This window comes from Arachis stenosperma, chromosome 1 (assembly GCF_014773155.1).
Source record: "Arachis stenosperma cultivar V10309 chromosome 1, arast.V10309.gnm1.PFL2, whole genome shotgun sequence".
Lineage (NCBI taxonomy): Eukaryota > Viridiplantae > Streptophyta > Magnoliopsida > Fabales > Fabaceae > Arachis > Arachis stenosperma.
This window is the reverse complement of record NC_080377.1, coordinates 10,600,025-10,614,739: the sequence shown is the minus strand read 5'-3', so window position 1 is coordinate 10,614,739 and position 14,715 is coordinate 10,600,025. Positions and strand designations below refer to the sequence as shown.

General features: G+C 29.0%; 2 protein-coding genes and 1 long non-coding RNA gene across 4 annotated transcripts; all 3 read right to left on the bottom strand.

Annotated features, from left to right (window-relative positions):
- Window positions 1-5,105: 5,105 nt before the first annotated feature.
- Window positions 5,106-5,417, bottom strand: LOC130975081 (uncharacterized). The gene has a single exon (XM_057899914.1). It carries the CDS (start codon window positions 5,415-5,417, stop codon window positions 5,106-5,108), a length of 312 nt encoding a protein of 103 aa, XP_057755897.1.
- Window positions 5,418-9,300: 3,883 nt separating this feature from the next.
- LOC130945888 (uncharacterized) lies at window positions 9,301-11,323 on the bottom strand. 2 transcript variants are annotated; one of them, XR_009072219.1, is made up of 3 exons: window positions 11,249-11,323; window positions 11,067-11,122; window positions 9,301-10,165 (listed from the first exon to the last, which is right to left on the bottom strand). It is a non-coding gene; the product is annotated as an uncharacterized LOC130945888 (long non-coding RNA). The 2 variants fall into 2 exon arrangements; XR_009072218.1 differs by having other exon boundaries at window positions 11,067-11,133; window positions 11,249-11,313.
- Window positions 11,324-11,536: 213 nt separating this feature from the next.
- Window positions 11,537-14,472, bottom strand: LOC130964413 (transcription factor MYC2-like). The gene has a single exon (XM_057889878.1). The coding sequence runs from the start codon at window positions 14,303-14,305 to the stop codon at window positions 12,344-12,346; it is 1,962 nt and encodes a 653-aa protein (XP_057745861.1). The 5' UTR covers window positions 14,306-14,472; the 3' UTR covers window positions 11,537-12,343.
- Between the last annotated feature and the right edge of the window lie 243 nt (window positions 14,473-14,715).

Sequence of the window (14,715 nt, the reverse complement as noted above, 5' to 3'; positions counted from 1 at the left end):
TAAATTTAGAATGCCTTTAGTCTGCGCTTTTATTTTTTATTTTTGAAATTTATGAAAAAAGAAAAAAATAATAAAATAATATTATTATTTTATAATTTAAAAAGATACCTAAAATACTTTATATTAAAGATAAAATTTAAATTTAACGTGTTCATATGTTTGACCGATAAACTATTATCTTCTATTATCATTAATTACAATTTGACTTTTATTTGAAGCACCTAATTAATACTCTCTTATAAGGATGATAATGAACATGGTTGAAAGTAGGTATTCCTCTCCCGCCTCCATCTCTATTTATAAAAAATGTCTTTTGTTTTTGTTTTAATACAAAGATTTTTATGAAAATATATTTTTAGTATTTTTATTAGAATAGGTGTCTTAAATTTTTTATATCAAATATTTTTAAGTTACTATCTTAATATACATTTTTTTAAAAGAGTTTTTTTATATATAATGATAAAAATCGGTTTGCTTCAAAATTTTGTAATAATTACATAAAAACTTTATTAGATAATAATTAAAAAATTAAATATTAAAATTGGGTTAACTTAAAGAGTGCTACCAATGAGTTATAACTCAAATGATATAATCTTTCTATACTCACTTAAGAGATCACGAATTCGAGTCTCTCTATCTTCGATAAAAACAAAAAAAGAGTGCTAATCCAATGCACTCAAAAGCTCAAAAATAAAATAATTTTTTTAATTATTTTTAAGTTTAATTATTTTTAAACTTCCCAATACACTCAATGCATAAAATAATTAAAAAATTTTAAAAATTTAATTTAATTTTTTTTTTATTCAAACTTTTTATATTTAAGTTTGATTTGATAAAATTTTTATTTTTTAAAAATATTTTATGAAAATTAGTTTTTAACATATAATTTTTTAAAAATTGTAATATTTATATTTAGTAAATTAAATTAAAAATAATTTTTAATAAACACAAATAACAACAATTTTATTTTGGTAAAAAAATTTTAAAATTTAAGATATTATAATAAATATAAATATAAGTTAAATTAAAAAATTAATTAATATATAAGATTATATTAAATTTTTTAATTTTAATAAGTATAAATCAACTTTAACAATTTTTACCTTAAAGTGCTTTTAAAAATATCTTTAATTTTTTTAAAATTATAAATACAAATACATAATCTTTTTAATTTATCAAACACAAAATAAAAAATTTATACTTTTCAAAAATATAAACACTATTTTTTTTTTTAAATTTACCAAACAAATTCTTAGTATCACTAATTAAAGATAAGAATGCTTTTAAGGCGATTATTAGCAAGATTTTTTTCCAATATACAAGGTGGACTAATCTAAAATTAATATAATAATTTAATCATATTTATCGTAAACATAAAATAGACAAATTCAATGAACCACGTAATATGTTATCATTATAGAATTTCAATATTAATGACAAATAATTCTTTCAAACATATAGTCAAAGGTGAATTTATTTTCACTTTCATTCATATATTACTTATGGTCAAATTTTAATTAGACTAGAAAAATAAAAATGCGATTTATACAAAAAAATCAATTATGACTTATTTATATATAAATATATGTATTATTTAATTTATTATTAATATATAGTTTTATATTTTAGTATATATTTTATAGGAATAATTAATTTAATGGTTTTTTTATATATGTAATAAAAAATTAGCAACAAAATAAACACGAACAAACATTAATTAAATTTTTTAAAAAATAAACACCAAAATGTTTTCTTACAACTATAATAACAAACATATTTGAATAACTCTTGTGTTTTTTTTTTCATCTATAAGCACATTTTTATCATATATAAACATATTCTTTAAGATTGTATATTCTAAATCAAACAAATCATTTACAAAAAAAAAGATATTCTTAATGTTATAAAAGGAGATTAAAATAATATTTTAAGTACACTACTATTCTCAAAATTATATTATTAAAAATATATATGATCCAAACTTTATAATAATAAACAAGCAGCACAACAACTCAAAAAGATGCCTTTGGAATTCTAAGGATGCATGGCCAACAATGCTAGACCAAGTCTCATTCAATTCATAACTGAATCTTTGGTAGTTTAGTTTGTTTGACTAATGAATTCTAAGGATAGATGTCCATGGAAGTGTGTCAGCTTCTCCCCTTATGTGAAAATTCTTTACCATTTACAATACATGCAAATAGAAATAATATTGAATACACTTTATTTGATTTCAATATTTTGTTTTAGACCAAGTCCAAAGCCTAGTATTTTGGTAGCTTAGGTGCTATGCTATGCTAAGCTCCCATAATAATTCTATAATCTAATAATCTCTATCATATTAGTACAACAAATTTATCAGTATTAAATAATAGAGAAAATCTATGAATTAGTAAGCGAGCTTAAATACTACTAGATCTCCTAGATAATTTAAATTTTTATTTAGATATATTATTAGAGAAATTTAGATAACAATGTAATAATACCGGAATTTATTAAAATTAAATATTAATTTTTAAATTATATGTATCATTTAGTATATAAAATTTTTATATTAATTTTTTTTAATGTGAAAGTGGATGGATCTAACTCACTACTCCAAAAGCTAGTTAAAGAATGACGAATATTTTCAAATCTTCGTTCATATACATTCTAAACGTTTAATTTAATTATTGAGAAAGGTAACACTTGTAATATAAGTTAGAAAAAAAAATATATTTTGTTGTATGAAATATATGGAAACTAATAAATAGAATTATGTTTTAAAAAAATATAAATTCACATGAATTTTCTATTGTGTTTGAAGGAAATAAACTCAAATGAATTATTGAAGTTATATACATCTTAAATTTAGCATAGGCAAAAGTATCGAAAAAATATTTTTCTTTCTCACAAGATATGTTAGTATCTTGCCAATAAATTATAATTCAAATGACATAATTTCTTTATTTTTATTTAGATATCTCGAATTTGAATCTCACTCCTAATTTAAAAAAAAAAAAAATACATTGGTATCTAACTTCGAGTTGTATATGTAGAACTTATCTAAAGATTATCAATAACACAAAAAGATTAGATGACAAGGTATTAAAATCTTGTAGTGTTTTATTGGATTGCATCAAATTTCTTTTGATCACAATATGGAAAAGCTAAAAACTATGGTAGTATTGCTATCTCAGGTTAATAAAAGAGGTGAACATACATGCATGACTACATGTTTTTGTATTATTCATACACGTAATTTTTAGTTGGGTTTATTTATACATACAAAATACTGAGATAAAGATACAAAATTATATTTTTATGTTTAACAAATAAGATACAAATATTGCATTACTGAATTAATATATTTTGTTTAAAAAATACAAAATGTTAACAAATTAAAAGACACAATTTATCTTTTTATTTTTTATTATTTTTATTAATATTTTATAATTATATTTTTTTAATATATTTTTTAAAAAAATTAAAATTTATATCATTTATTTATTTTTTTATTTATTATCAAATAAAATATAAAAATATTAATTTTTATCTTTCTTATTTTTAATATTCTTTTTAATCTTATTAGCTTGTGATCGGTACTTAGCGTTTTGTTCATATTATTCAGGTACAAACCACCACATCATCCTTCTCCTGTTTTAAGGAGGCTTCCTTGCATAAGCAAAATAATTAAACGAAATGTTTGACCTCCATTAAAAGCATATGTCTGTACTCTTTTATTTAATTAATTATTATAGAAAAAATGAATGGGAGTTTTTATTTTCTTTCTATTTTTCTAATTGAAGATTTTGGTGGCTTCCAGAACCTTTGAAGTTTAATTTATATTAGACTAATATAATATCTAAAAAGCGATAATGATATCATCAAGTTAAAAGATTAGCGGCGGCGAATCTATAAGTATATATGTTATATTGGTTATATGAATGATTAGATGAAAAAATTAATAACATACCGTTGGGTCTTATATTGAATATGGGAGTTTAAACTTTAAAGCTGTCTTTTGAATAAAATATTTTTTAAATTTGACTTAAAATAAATTGAATTAAAATTAAATGATTGTATTTAGAATAATTATGTGAATAAATAATTAATTTAATTTAAAAATTAATATAATAATTTAATTTTATATTTTTATCATTTATTTACTATATAATTTTTTATAACTACCAATAATTGACAGAATGTCCACCGATGATAATTTAATTTAGAGATTATTAACACATTCGACAAATAATCTCTAGTCTCTACCATGCATATTTATATTAATGTATATCTAAAGGATATGATTAAAGTAATATTTTGTATTTTTTATCTATGTCAAATTATTTTAATTTTAATAAAATTTTACTAAAAAAATAAGGAATTTCAGTTTATTTATAATGTAAATTCACAGTTTATTTATAATGTAAATTCATGAATTTACAAATCAATTCAATTCTTATTTTTTATTCATTTCAAAATTTTAAAATTAAATCAATTTGAATTCCATTGTAGTATTCCAAACATACCATTAGGGATTTTCCTTTTCTAATTTTGTGACTTGATGAGTTGGTCACCAAAATCACTCTATGGAGTAAAGTTTTTAAAATAAATTTTCTTCATCTACAAAATTTGAACTTAAACTACTTTATTTCTTTATTCATTTATTTATTTATAAAAAACTAAGACTTATTACTAATGATGAAAAAACTAAACCAATAATTACAATTACAATACATTTATAGTAACTATGTATAGAAGATTAAAAGAATGAAGAGATCATTTTAATAACAAATGTTTGAAACATGCATTACTATGGAGAGCAAAAAAAGCACTTTACCATAATTTGATATGCGCTTTAAACTCCAATTTGTAATGAATATCCCATCCCCACTTCCCCCACTCATTACATCTCCCAACCCTTCCCAACAAATGAAATAATAAAGATTTAAACAATGCATGAAAAGAATCATTAATAACAAATACATCTACGCCCTCCTAGGTTAATGGTCGATCAGATAACAACATATATATTAGATAACTATCTGATCGACCTTAAACCTAGGAAAGAAGTACAATAAAAAGTAACACACATTATTATTTTGATAAAGATCGTTTAGATCTCAATATATTCTAATTCGCTTCTCTTGTTGTTGATCGTTTAAATCCTCAAAGTTCCAATCTCTTCTCACTCCGCTGCTCCTCACCAACCTCGGCCCAGCATCGCTCGCGCTATTGGCGCGACGATGTTCAGCTTTGATCTTCGCCATGGCGCCGCCGAGTTTTTGTGGTGGAGCTATGTTCCCTGACCAGGTTCTTTCAACCTGTCTAGATGGTTTTCTAAAAGAAGCATTGTTTTCAGGAAGATAATAATCATCTCTCTCAGAATTAACCCTTTGAAGAATTTGACCACATGTTAGGCAACTAAGACTCATGATTATTAAATCCTTCAAAAGAGTTTTGATTGGGTTGGGGAAGGGTTGGGGACTTGGAGGGTAGAGAATGAGGGTTTATATAAAAATCTAAATAAAAGGAAACTAAAGAAATTTGGTGAAGACATTATGGGAAGGTTTATGAAACTAACTAACTAGAACAACCTGTATTACTATATTTTAGATCATGAATTTCTCAATCGTGAAAACAGCTTAACCATTGGTTCCCAATTTGGGTTAATATATATAGCTGTTTTATTTATTTATTTATTATTATTATTATTATTATTGACCAATGACCATGGATTCTGGTTTTTCTTCTAATTCTAATTGGGTGTCATCATTTTTTTTATTCTTATAATTGGAAAAAGAAAATTGTACGTGGTAATTAAGAAGCATGGTCTCTTGATCCCTTTGTGCTGGCAAAACATGTGGTCTTTTTTTTGTAAGTCTAGCTCCAACGATTCATTAACCTAGAGATTTTCAATTCATAAAAAAAGTTATGACATATTCATATTTAAAAAAAGTTTAACTGACATAAAAAATTTAAATTTAGAATTTATTATAATCCTAAAAAATGAGTTACATTCGTCATTTTTATTGTTTTTGTTTGTTAAAAAAATTACAAGTTAATAAAAATTAAATTTTAAATATTTTGGTCATAAAAATTATGATAAGTTAAAATAAAAATATATAAATAATTGTATATCTAATATTATTTTTTTTCTTTTTTTTTTGGGTCAGCATATTATCTTTTTTTCAGACACACACTTTAGGATCTAGCAGCTCTCCAATCCAATCCAAAAATTAAAAAAAAAAAAACCCTAATGGAAATAAGAATTCTCTATTGGAAATATTTTGTTGGGCCAAATTGTTTTGATAGGCAAGTCCAGTAATTAACTTTGTCAGTAGGGTCTCTTATGTTACAGATGTCATCTGGCATTGTATTTATTGGGCCCATATTTTCATAAGGAAGTCCTATTTTTCAGAACAAAAATTAATTAATAAATACATAATAAAATAAAACTACTGCTTAAAGAAAATCTTTAAAAATATTGTTTATATAGTATGCGTGAATTTGTAACGTTGTAATGTTTAGAGTTAAATCTTTTTAACTCATCTAACTAAAAAAGAATTTATATTTTTTTTTCGAATCGCGTTGAATTTAAATCTTGGGTTAAGCTCAAGAAGTGGAATATATAAAAAGTTAAATTATTCATTTGCTTCTTATATTTTCAGTAAAATTGTAAATTGATTTTTACATTTTAAAAATTTATAATTAGTTTCTAAAAAAACTTAAAATTTATAATTTAGTCCCGTTAGTTAAAAAGTGTTTGATTTAACAAAATATTCTTAGCATATTCTCTATTTTAATAGAATATTCTCGATATATTCTGAGAATATTCTATTAAATCAATACTTTTTTATCGATGGAGACTAAATTGTAAATCTTAATTCTCTTTAGGAATTTAATTACAAACTTTTAAAGTATAAGAATTAATTTGTAATTTCACTAAAAATGTAAGGACTAACTGTATAATTTAACCTATATAAAATTCATAATAATAGTAGTCCCTTGTGTGTATGAGAGTGTGTTATGTAAGACAAAAAATTATATTTTCTATTAAAAAAATTTACCTCAATACTTATTTAGATAGACGAATAAATTAATTATTTAACTAATTTACTTTATTAATACATTAGTTTCTTAACCATATTTTTTTGGTTTAGTATCATAAAATATAAATAAAATAAATTTTATTTTAAACCTCTTATATTTACATAAGATTTCTGACACGACAAATAGAGTCGAGATGCATCAATAGAAGGCAAAAGTAAGATGACAAATAGTTTAGTGGTTCAAGATATTTAGTTACATGATGACAAAGCCTAAGTTGCAAACCCTAACGGATTTTCTTAAAAAACTAAAAGCTGAATATGCACAATAGATAGCTTTGGATGAAAAAGGTCCTGTGTCATATCCTAAAAAAAAATCACCTTCATAAGAAACAACTTATACTAGGACCATTGTTTGTAACTCAGATTAGATGGTTGGAGAACTTGTCAAAAACAAATGTTCTTCCTCTTTCAAACTAAATATGGTTAGTTAAATTTTTTATATATGTGGTATGCAACCACCCTACTATTCTACACATGAATCACTGACAATACAATAACCATACAATATATAATTTTAAAATTATATTTATAGACTTAAGATTTATGTAATGTATAACGTTTCAAGACCTCTTTACTCAATGAAAGGAGAATTTATATAACTAATAATATATCGAAATTAAATTAAACTATGAGGCAGGTTTTGCATATTGTCTTATAAAATCTTATAATGATGACGACAAGTATAAACTTGGGAATATTTATTGTAAATTCACAAATATTATTATTTGACTGTTAGAAATTTACTTATTTCAACAAATTCGATACGAAACATGATTAAAAACATTTGTCTTACGAAAGGTTTTGAAGATTGAAATTATTATTATTATTATTATTATTATTATTATTATTATTATTATTAAGATATTTTCTTCTGAGCCCCAATACCTATATTGAGAACGGACTAAAAATCTTTAGCAAAATCCTCATTGGCCATTTAAACCTTTCAACTGGAAACAAAAATTTAACATAACTTATGCATGGATGTACTCAATAGAGGTGTATGCGGATCGGATCGGATTAGATATGGCAAAAAATTTAATTCGATTTGTACTATTATTTCCATCGGATCGAATCTGATATCCGCATTTTTTAGTGTCAGATCCGATCGGATCCGATCGGATATTGGATATATCCGCATAATTGAACATTCTCTTTTTAATCATATTTTTATGTAAAAAATTCAATAAACATATTTCTTTCACACTTTTAAACTTATTATTCCTAAAATATTTTTAATCAAACTTTTCTTAAATAATAAAAATAAAATAATATAATATATGAATAATAATTACTAACTAAAACATACAAACAAATAAATATAATACCAAACATATATATATTTATTTATTTTTAATTATTATTGTGCGGATCTACGAATCCGCAGGTCGGATATGCGGATGTAGAGCAGATATCCGAAATCTAATCCGTAAAGAGTGCGGATCGGATTATTCTGCGGATCATATCGTATCCGCAATTTTCGGATCAAATGCGGATATTTACCGCGGATCTGCAGATACGATTCAATCTATGAACACCCCTGGTGCTCAAAAACCACCAATTATTCGGTATTAAGAGCAAGTGCTACATAGTGAGTAAATATTATTATTTTTTGTTAGTATTGATAAGAAATAATTTGCACTTAAATTTATAGAAATTTTATACACAAAAAATATATAATTTATACCTATATTTATTAGAATTTTACACACATAAATCAATTTAATTTATATGTATATTTTTTTAGAATTTACACATATAAATTAATAAAATTTATTTATTAAAGATAATTTAATATTTATACTAGTCAAATAATAACTAAAAATACTAAATATTATTGGCTTTTAAGAATTTCTCTAATATTAATTAATAAATTGATGAATAAATTAATGTTTCTTACAATAACAAAGTTAATCATCTTAACCCCATTGTGCCAAAATATAAAATATTGGGTTAAGTATAATTTTAGTTCTCAATGTTTAGATCGAAAATTTTATTTGTTTTCAATAATTTTTTACATTAGAATTCGTCCCTAAAATTTAACTTGATTTTAAAATCGTCATTTTTTTATTTTTAGACAAAAGTATCCTTACATAGAATCACATTTTTTCTCACTTTTTTCGTAGATCCACTATTTTTGCACCCTCAAATTTCAAACAATCTCAAATCAAAACAATTTCACACAAAAATTGAACATTTATGCAATTAACAAGAAGAAGAAGAAGAATTAGCAACAATAAGAACAACAAAATACTATCATAGACTGAAGAAGAAGAATAAGCAATAACAAGAACAATAATTAACTGAAGAAGAAGAACCAGCAACAAATAACAACAAGAAGAGGACAATTCAGACCACCACCGTGAACACTGCTAGAGGCAACACGACGAGAAGAAAACGATTTAGACCACCGTCACCCGTATATCTGCCTGCCCACGTCGTTGGCTCCAGTGTATCTTCCTGTCCACGTCGTTGCCGTTAGCGTCTCTGCGCACCCGCATCATTGCTGCCCGCTTGTCCTCACCTCTCTGCTTTTTTTTTCGGCCACATCTCTGCTCGTCTATTCGCTCCGTTTTTGTCCACCTTTTCTGTTATGGTTGTTACCCTTTTTCGTCCATGGTTTAAGACGGGAAATTTGTAGTAAATGGAAAAGATGATTAATTGGAATGATAGGAAAAAATTAGAGAAAAAAGGTATTTTTGTCTAAAATGATGATTTTAAAATCAAATTTAATCTTAGAAATGAATTCAAATGTTAAAAAAAATTGATAACTAATAAAATTTCAACCTATATTTTAGAGATTAAAATCGTGTTTAATCCTAAAATATTAAAAATATAATAGTGATAGAATTTAATTCTCACTTTCCTTCTACTGACGTGACACTAATGGAGAAAGTTGATCCACCAAAAGACAGAAAAAGACTCATCACTTACGGAATCAAATAATCCATATGATTTTATTTCCTGAAAGCAGACAACTTCATCCACATGATTCACATGGAAACCTCTCCAAAAGCATTAACAAGCTCCACCATAAATATAGTGCCAGTGACATCTTCCTCCTTTTCTTTCCTCTTATAAATAATAAATAATTAATTAAATAAATATGTTCTAACAATTTTATTTATTTATTTGGACGGTTCCATAGTTGTAAAACATAGCTGGGATGATGATACAAGCAGAAAATACCAAAAACTTTATTAGAACAAAATTAACTCGAAACTAAACTAAAGTAAGCAAGGTCATAAAATTGGCAACTCCATTTACGACATTTACTAATTAAATAATAATAATAATAATAATAATAATAATAATAATAATAATAATAATAATAATAGTGCTTAAAGGAATATCTTGTCAACCTAACGCTTGGTGTTGGATGAAATAGTTTTATAGTGACCTTTTTTTTTTTGCAAAGCTTTCTTGGTTTGATTTGACCAAACTTCAACCAATTCATGTACCGAAATAAATTTCAAGCAATTTAACTGAAATTAGAAAAATTCTTAGTAGATTAATTAATATATGATAAATAAATAAAAATATAACTAAATGTAGAACTTGATCCCATTTCAAATCTCATAAATAAATTAATTAAAAAATATAACTAAAGAACTAATAATTAATTGAAGCATATTTTTCCCTAATCAACAAGAGAAAGAAGGACAAAATTGATTGAATATTTATAAAGATTGGTTCAAAACATTTTCCTAAATAAAAGCATTTCCCTTTTGAGTATCTTTCTAATGTTGCCATGCTCTCTATGGTTCATTCATGTTGGTAGAGCATTCAACATTAAAACATACTTGCCTATAACCCACTAGTACACAGAAAACATTGGGGGCAAAGAAGGATAGGACATTCTTTTGTTCTTTTTTTTTTCATTTTTTAATTTTCTCTTACCATGCATGTCGGAACATATTTTCAGTTGTTAAAGTGGGTAGGGTCTTAAAACCCTTACTAGTAATTTATGAATACCTGAATAGGAAACTGGCTTGGCCAGATGGCATGGTTGGAAAATTAAAAAGAAGGGCCTGAAATAGCACTAAAACAAAAACATTCATACTATGTGAATAACAAAAATCAACTATCAGTGTAATATACGTATTAAAATATAAAATAAATATTAAAAATAAATTAAACAACATATATATTCTTACAGGAATACATAATAATTCATTTGGTCATTTGGTGTCTGATTTTGTGTGTGCGCATAACATTTTCGAAACAAAAATTGGAGAGGTAGCAACTAGCAAAGGATAAGATAAAGACACTCAAAAAGGAAATATGCACCAACAACCAAAAAAGGGGTCCCCAAAGAGGGGCCAACCGGCCAAGAGCCAATATTGCTAAGAGGATGCATTTTTCACATGGCTGAAATTGAAAACCGTTCAATTTTGAGGCTGAGGCAAAGGGGGTCAATAATGATAAAATTCCACACTGTTCCCCCAACACGTTTGCCTTGCCCTTTTGTATTTACTCCTTGGATCCATCACATTGTATCACACCAACAAAAATCCAACTAAATACATGATTTTTTTAACATCTTCTTTTCATGTTCTAAACATAAGATTGGATTAGTGTTCATATATCATAATTGGGCAAAACAGTACCCACATAGTAATAGTTCTATTGTGTTGGTTCTATGCTCAAACAAACATAGGAAAACACATGAGCATGATCTCACATATCTAAGCAGCAACAGAGGGTAGCAATTACTTGATAAGAGAAAGAAACTGAGTCCATTTTTTAATTCTGAAAGCAAGAAACTCCATCAAGATGGGATCAAATATAATGATAAATGATAAGACATATATATATGTACAATCTAAATCTAAATAGATAAAATATTAACACAAAAACTGAGTCTATTTTGACTTCTTTGGATCAGAAGCTGCTGCATACTCATCCTTCCCGCATTCAAGTCCATCTTTTCTAGCTTTCCAAATCAAACTAATTCATAATTTAGACTAAACTACTAAAAATCAGAAAAGAACATCAATTTACAGAGGCAGCAACTCTACTTCATTAGTGAGAACACAAACACCTTAAGTTTTGTATGTTCCGGGATCCTGTCATGTGGAAATGGAAAAGTGAGTTTCCGGCATTGATTACAACACATGACCCGGTTGCCTGCACATTCTTGCCAGTGATTTCTTAATCAACGGCGAGCATGTCATGCGACCGAGTCATGTACAATCTTCACATGAGCGAATCTCCGCATCCCATGTATCCTTTCCAATGTGGTGGAGGAGCTACTTAGCATCTCCACCTCCGCCAACTTTGGACGATAGCGCCAACATGAGTTGCTCCTGTGTGTAAAACCGGCTTCCCATGTTCACCGTAGCCTGCTGAATCATCAAATCATTCACCACTGACACACTGGCATGGTGCACTTCCAAGTCCAGGTCCTTCAGCGCCGCCATCAGCCTCGCTGCGGGGTGGTTCTTTTTGCTACATTGGATCCTAATCATGGCGTCCCAACCAATAATTTTCACCTCAATCTCCAAATCAATCAATTTCCCATTTACTCCAGCACGACTCCTTTGTTCCTTATCCGGTGGCGCAGGAAGCGGCGGTGGAGCGGCCTGTGCAGCCCCTGAATTCTTACTAGCCAGCTCCAGCTCCTTCTTGGAATCTTCCAATTGCTTGCTCAATTCGCCTTTCTCCGATTCCAGCCCTTGTAGCTTCGATTTCAATTCGTTGATGTATGAGATAGCATCACCCAACAGCGAAGCCTTGTCCATCTTCGACACATTGGGAACCACGGCTCGAAGAGCATAAAACCTCTGATTGAGCTTCTCCCTTCTCTGCCTCTCTGCCTCCACATGATTGAGCGGCTCCTCCCTTCCGTTTGCCGGCTTCCTCCCTCTCTTTCGCGGCCTCTTCTCCGGCTCAACGGCCTCCTTCACCACAGAAGCTTCCAAATCCGAATGATCCGAATCTCCGCCTCCGCCGCCACCGGACTTCACATTGGAAGGCGGCAAGATCACGCCGGAAGTAAAAGACAGTATTCCATCCTCAATGCTGCTCCGCGAAGTAGGGGATCTCCTCTTCTTGTTCTCATCGGAGACAAACTGCGACTGAGACTGAACAGAGAACAAATTGTTTCCACCGTTATTACTGTTTACACCATAAGAACCCTTCTTATTCTCTCCAAAACTCAGAATCTCGCCAGATTCCGGCTTCAACGAGCTCGAGAAATTCAATTCCTTCAGCACAAACCCCTGATTCTGTTGCGGATTCTTCGGAGCTTCAGTTACCACGCTGGAGGAGCCAGGGTTGGATACAACCGGAACCGTTTTGTTGTTGGCAACCGTCGTAGTGGCAGCCGTATTAACAGAATCTCGAATTTCGATCCCACCAGCCGAAGAAGAAGGGTCGTTGAGCCACAACGAAGAAGGATCGTTCTCTCCTTGATCTGCAGAACTCAAGGGCCAGGATCCAGCCACGTCACCACTATTGTTACTAAAATTGAACAAGACCTTCACCTTACTCATCAGATCCGGGTTCTGAAAAATGAGTTCCGTGGAACCCAACTCAACCACGCCGTTTGCTGAAGGTATACAAACTATGGTCCGTATCCCAAACGACTGACCTTGGCGGGCCCGGTCACAGCCCGAGCCTAATAGCCGGTCAGGACCGGCAACCCAAACCGGATTCGAATTAAAGAAAGCCTGACCAGGAAGGCCTGTTCCGCTTACGAAATGCTGAGTCATGGATATAAGAAAGAACCATTCGGTGTCGGTTACTTCTTCGTCTACCGCTTCGTCGCCAGAAGCTGAAGGACCTGAAATTAAAGAGTTTAATTCTCTAAGGACCTTCTTACGGTGTTGCTGCTGCTCAAACGACGTCGCTTTTATGGCTTTGCCTTTGTCTTCTTCGCCTTTGTAGTAACCGTCGCCCCAACCTAAGAGTGTGAGGCCGTTGGAGTAGTCGTAGGAGCACTGCCAGAAGATTGCGTAGGTCCAGCTCTCTCTTGCGCCTTCGATTAGGGCTTGGAGTCGGTGCTGAAGGGTTTCCTGGTTGAACGGCGGCGGAGGAGGTGGTTGTTGTTGCTGTGGTGGTGGGGCTGCGGAGGTGGAGGTGGAGGCAGCGGATTGTGGCGGAGGGAGCCAGAGAGAGGAGAGGTCGGAGGAGCTCATGAAGGCTTCCATGACGGAGGAGTTTTCATCGTTCCAGAGATTCATCGTCGGCGTCGACCGGTAATCCGTCATGAAATGGAAACGAAACTGATTTTTGTTTTTTCAGAGAGAGAGAGAGATTGGTCAGGGAGTAGGTTGTTGAGTTTGGGGGGTTTATTTGGGATTCATTTCATCTAGGTTTCATTCTAGGTTTTATTGCGGAGTGCGTAAAAAACTGAAAATGAGGGGGAGAGAGAGAGAGAGAGAGAGAGAGAGAGAGAGAGAGAGAGAGAGAGAGAGAGTAGTGTGTATTTCAGTATTTGTGTGTGAGGTTACTTTTTAAGAGGAAAAAAATATGTTTACTTAACAAAAAAAGGACAAATTCACCTCTAATATTTTGGTGTATGATCATTTAGATTTTTTAGAATTTTAAAATATATTAAGGTTTCTAATTTTTTTTAAAATTTAGAGATATTAATTTTTTGAATTTAATTTGTCTCATT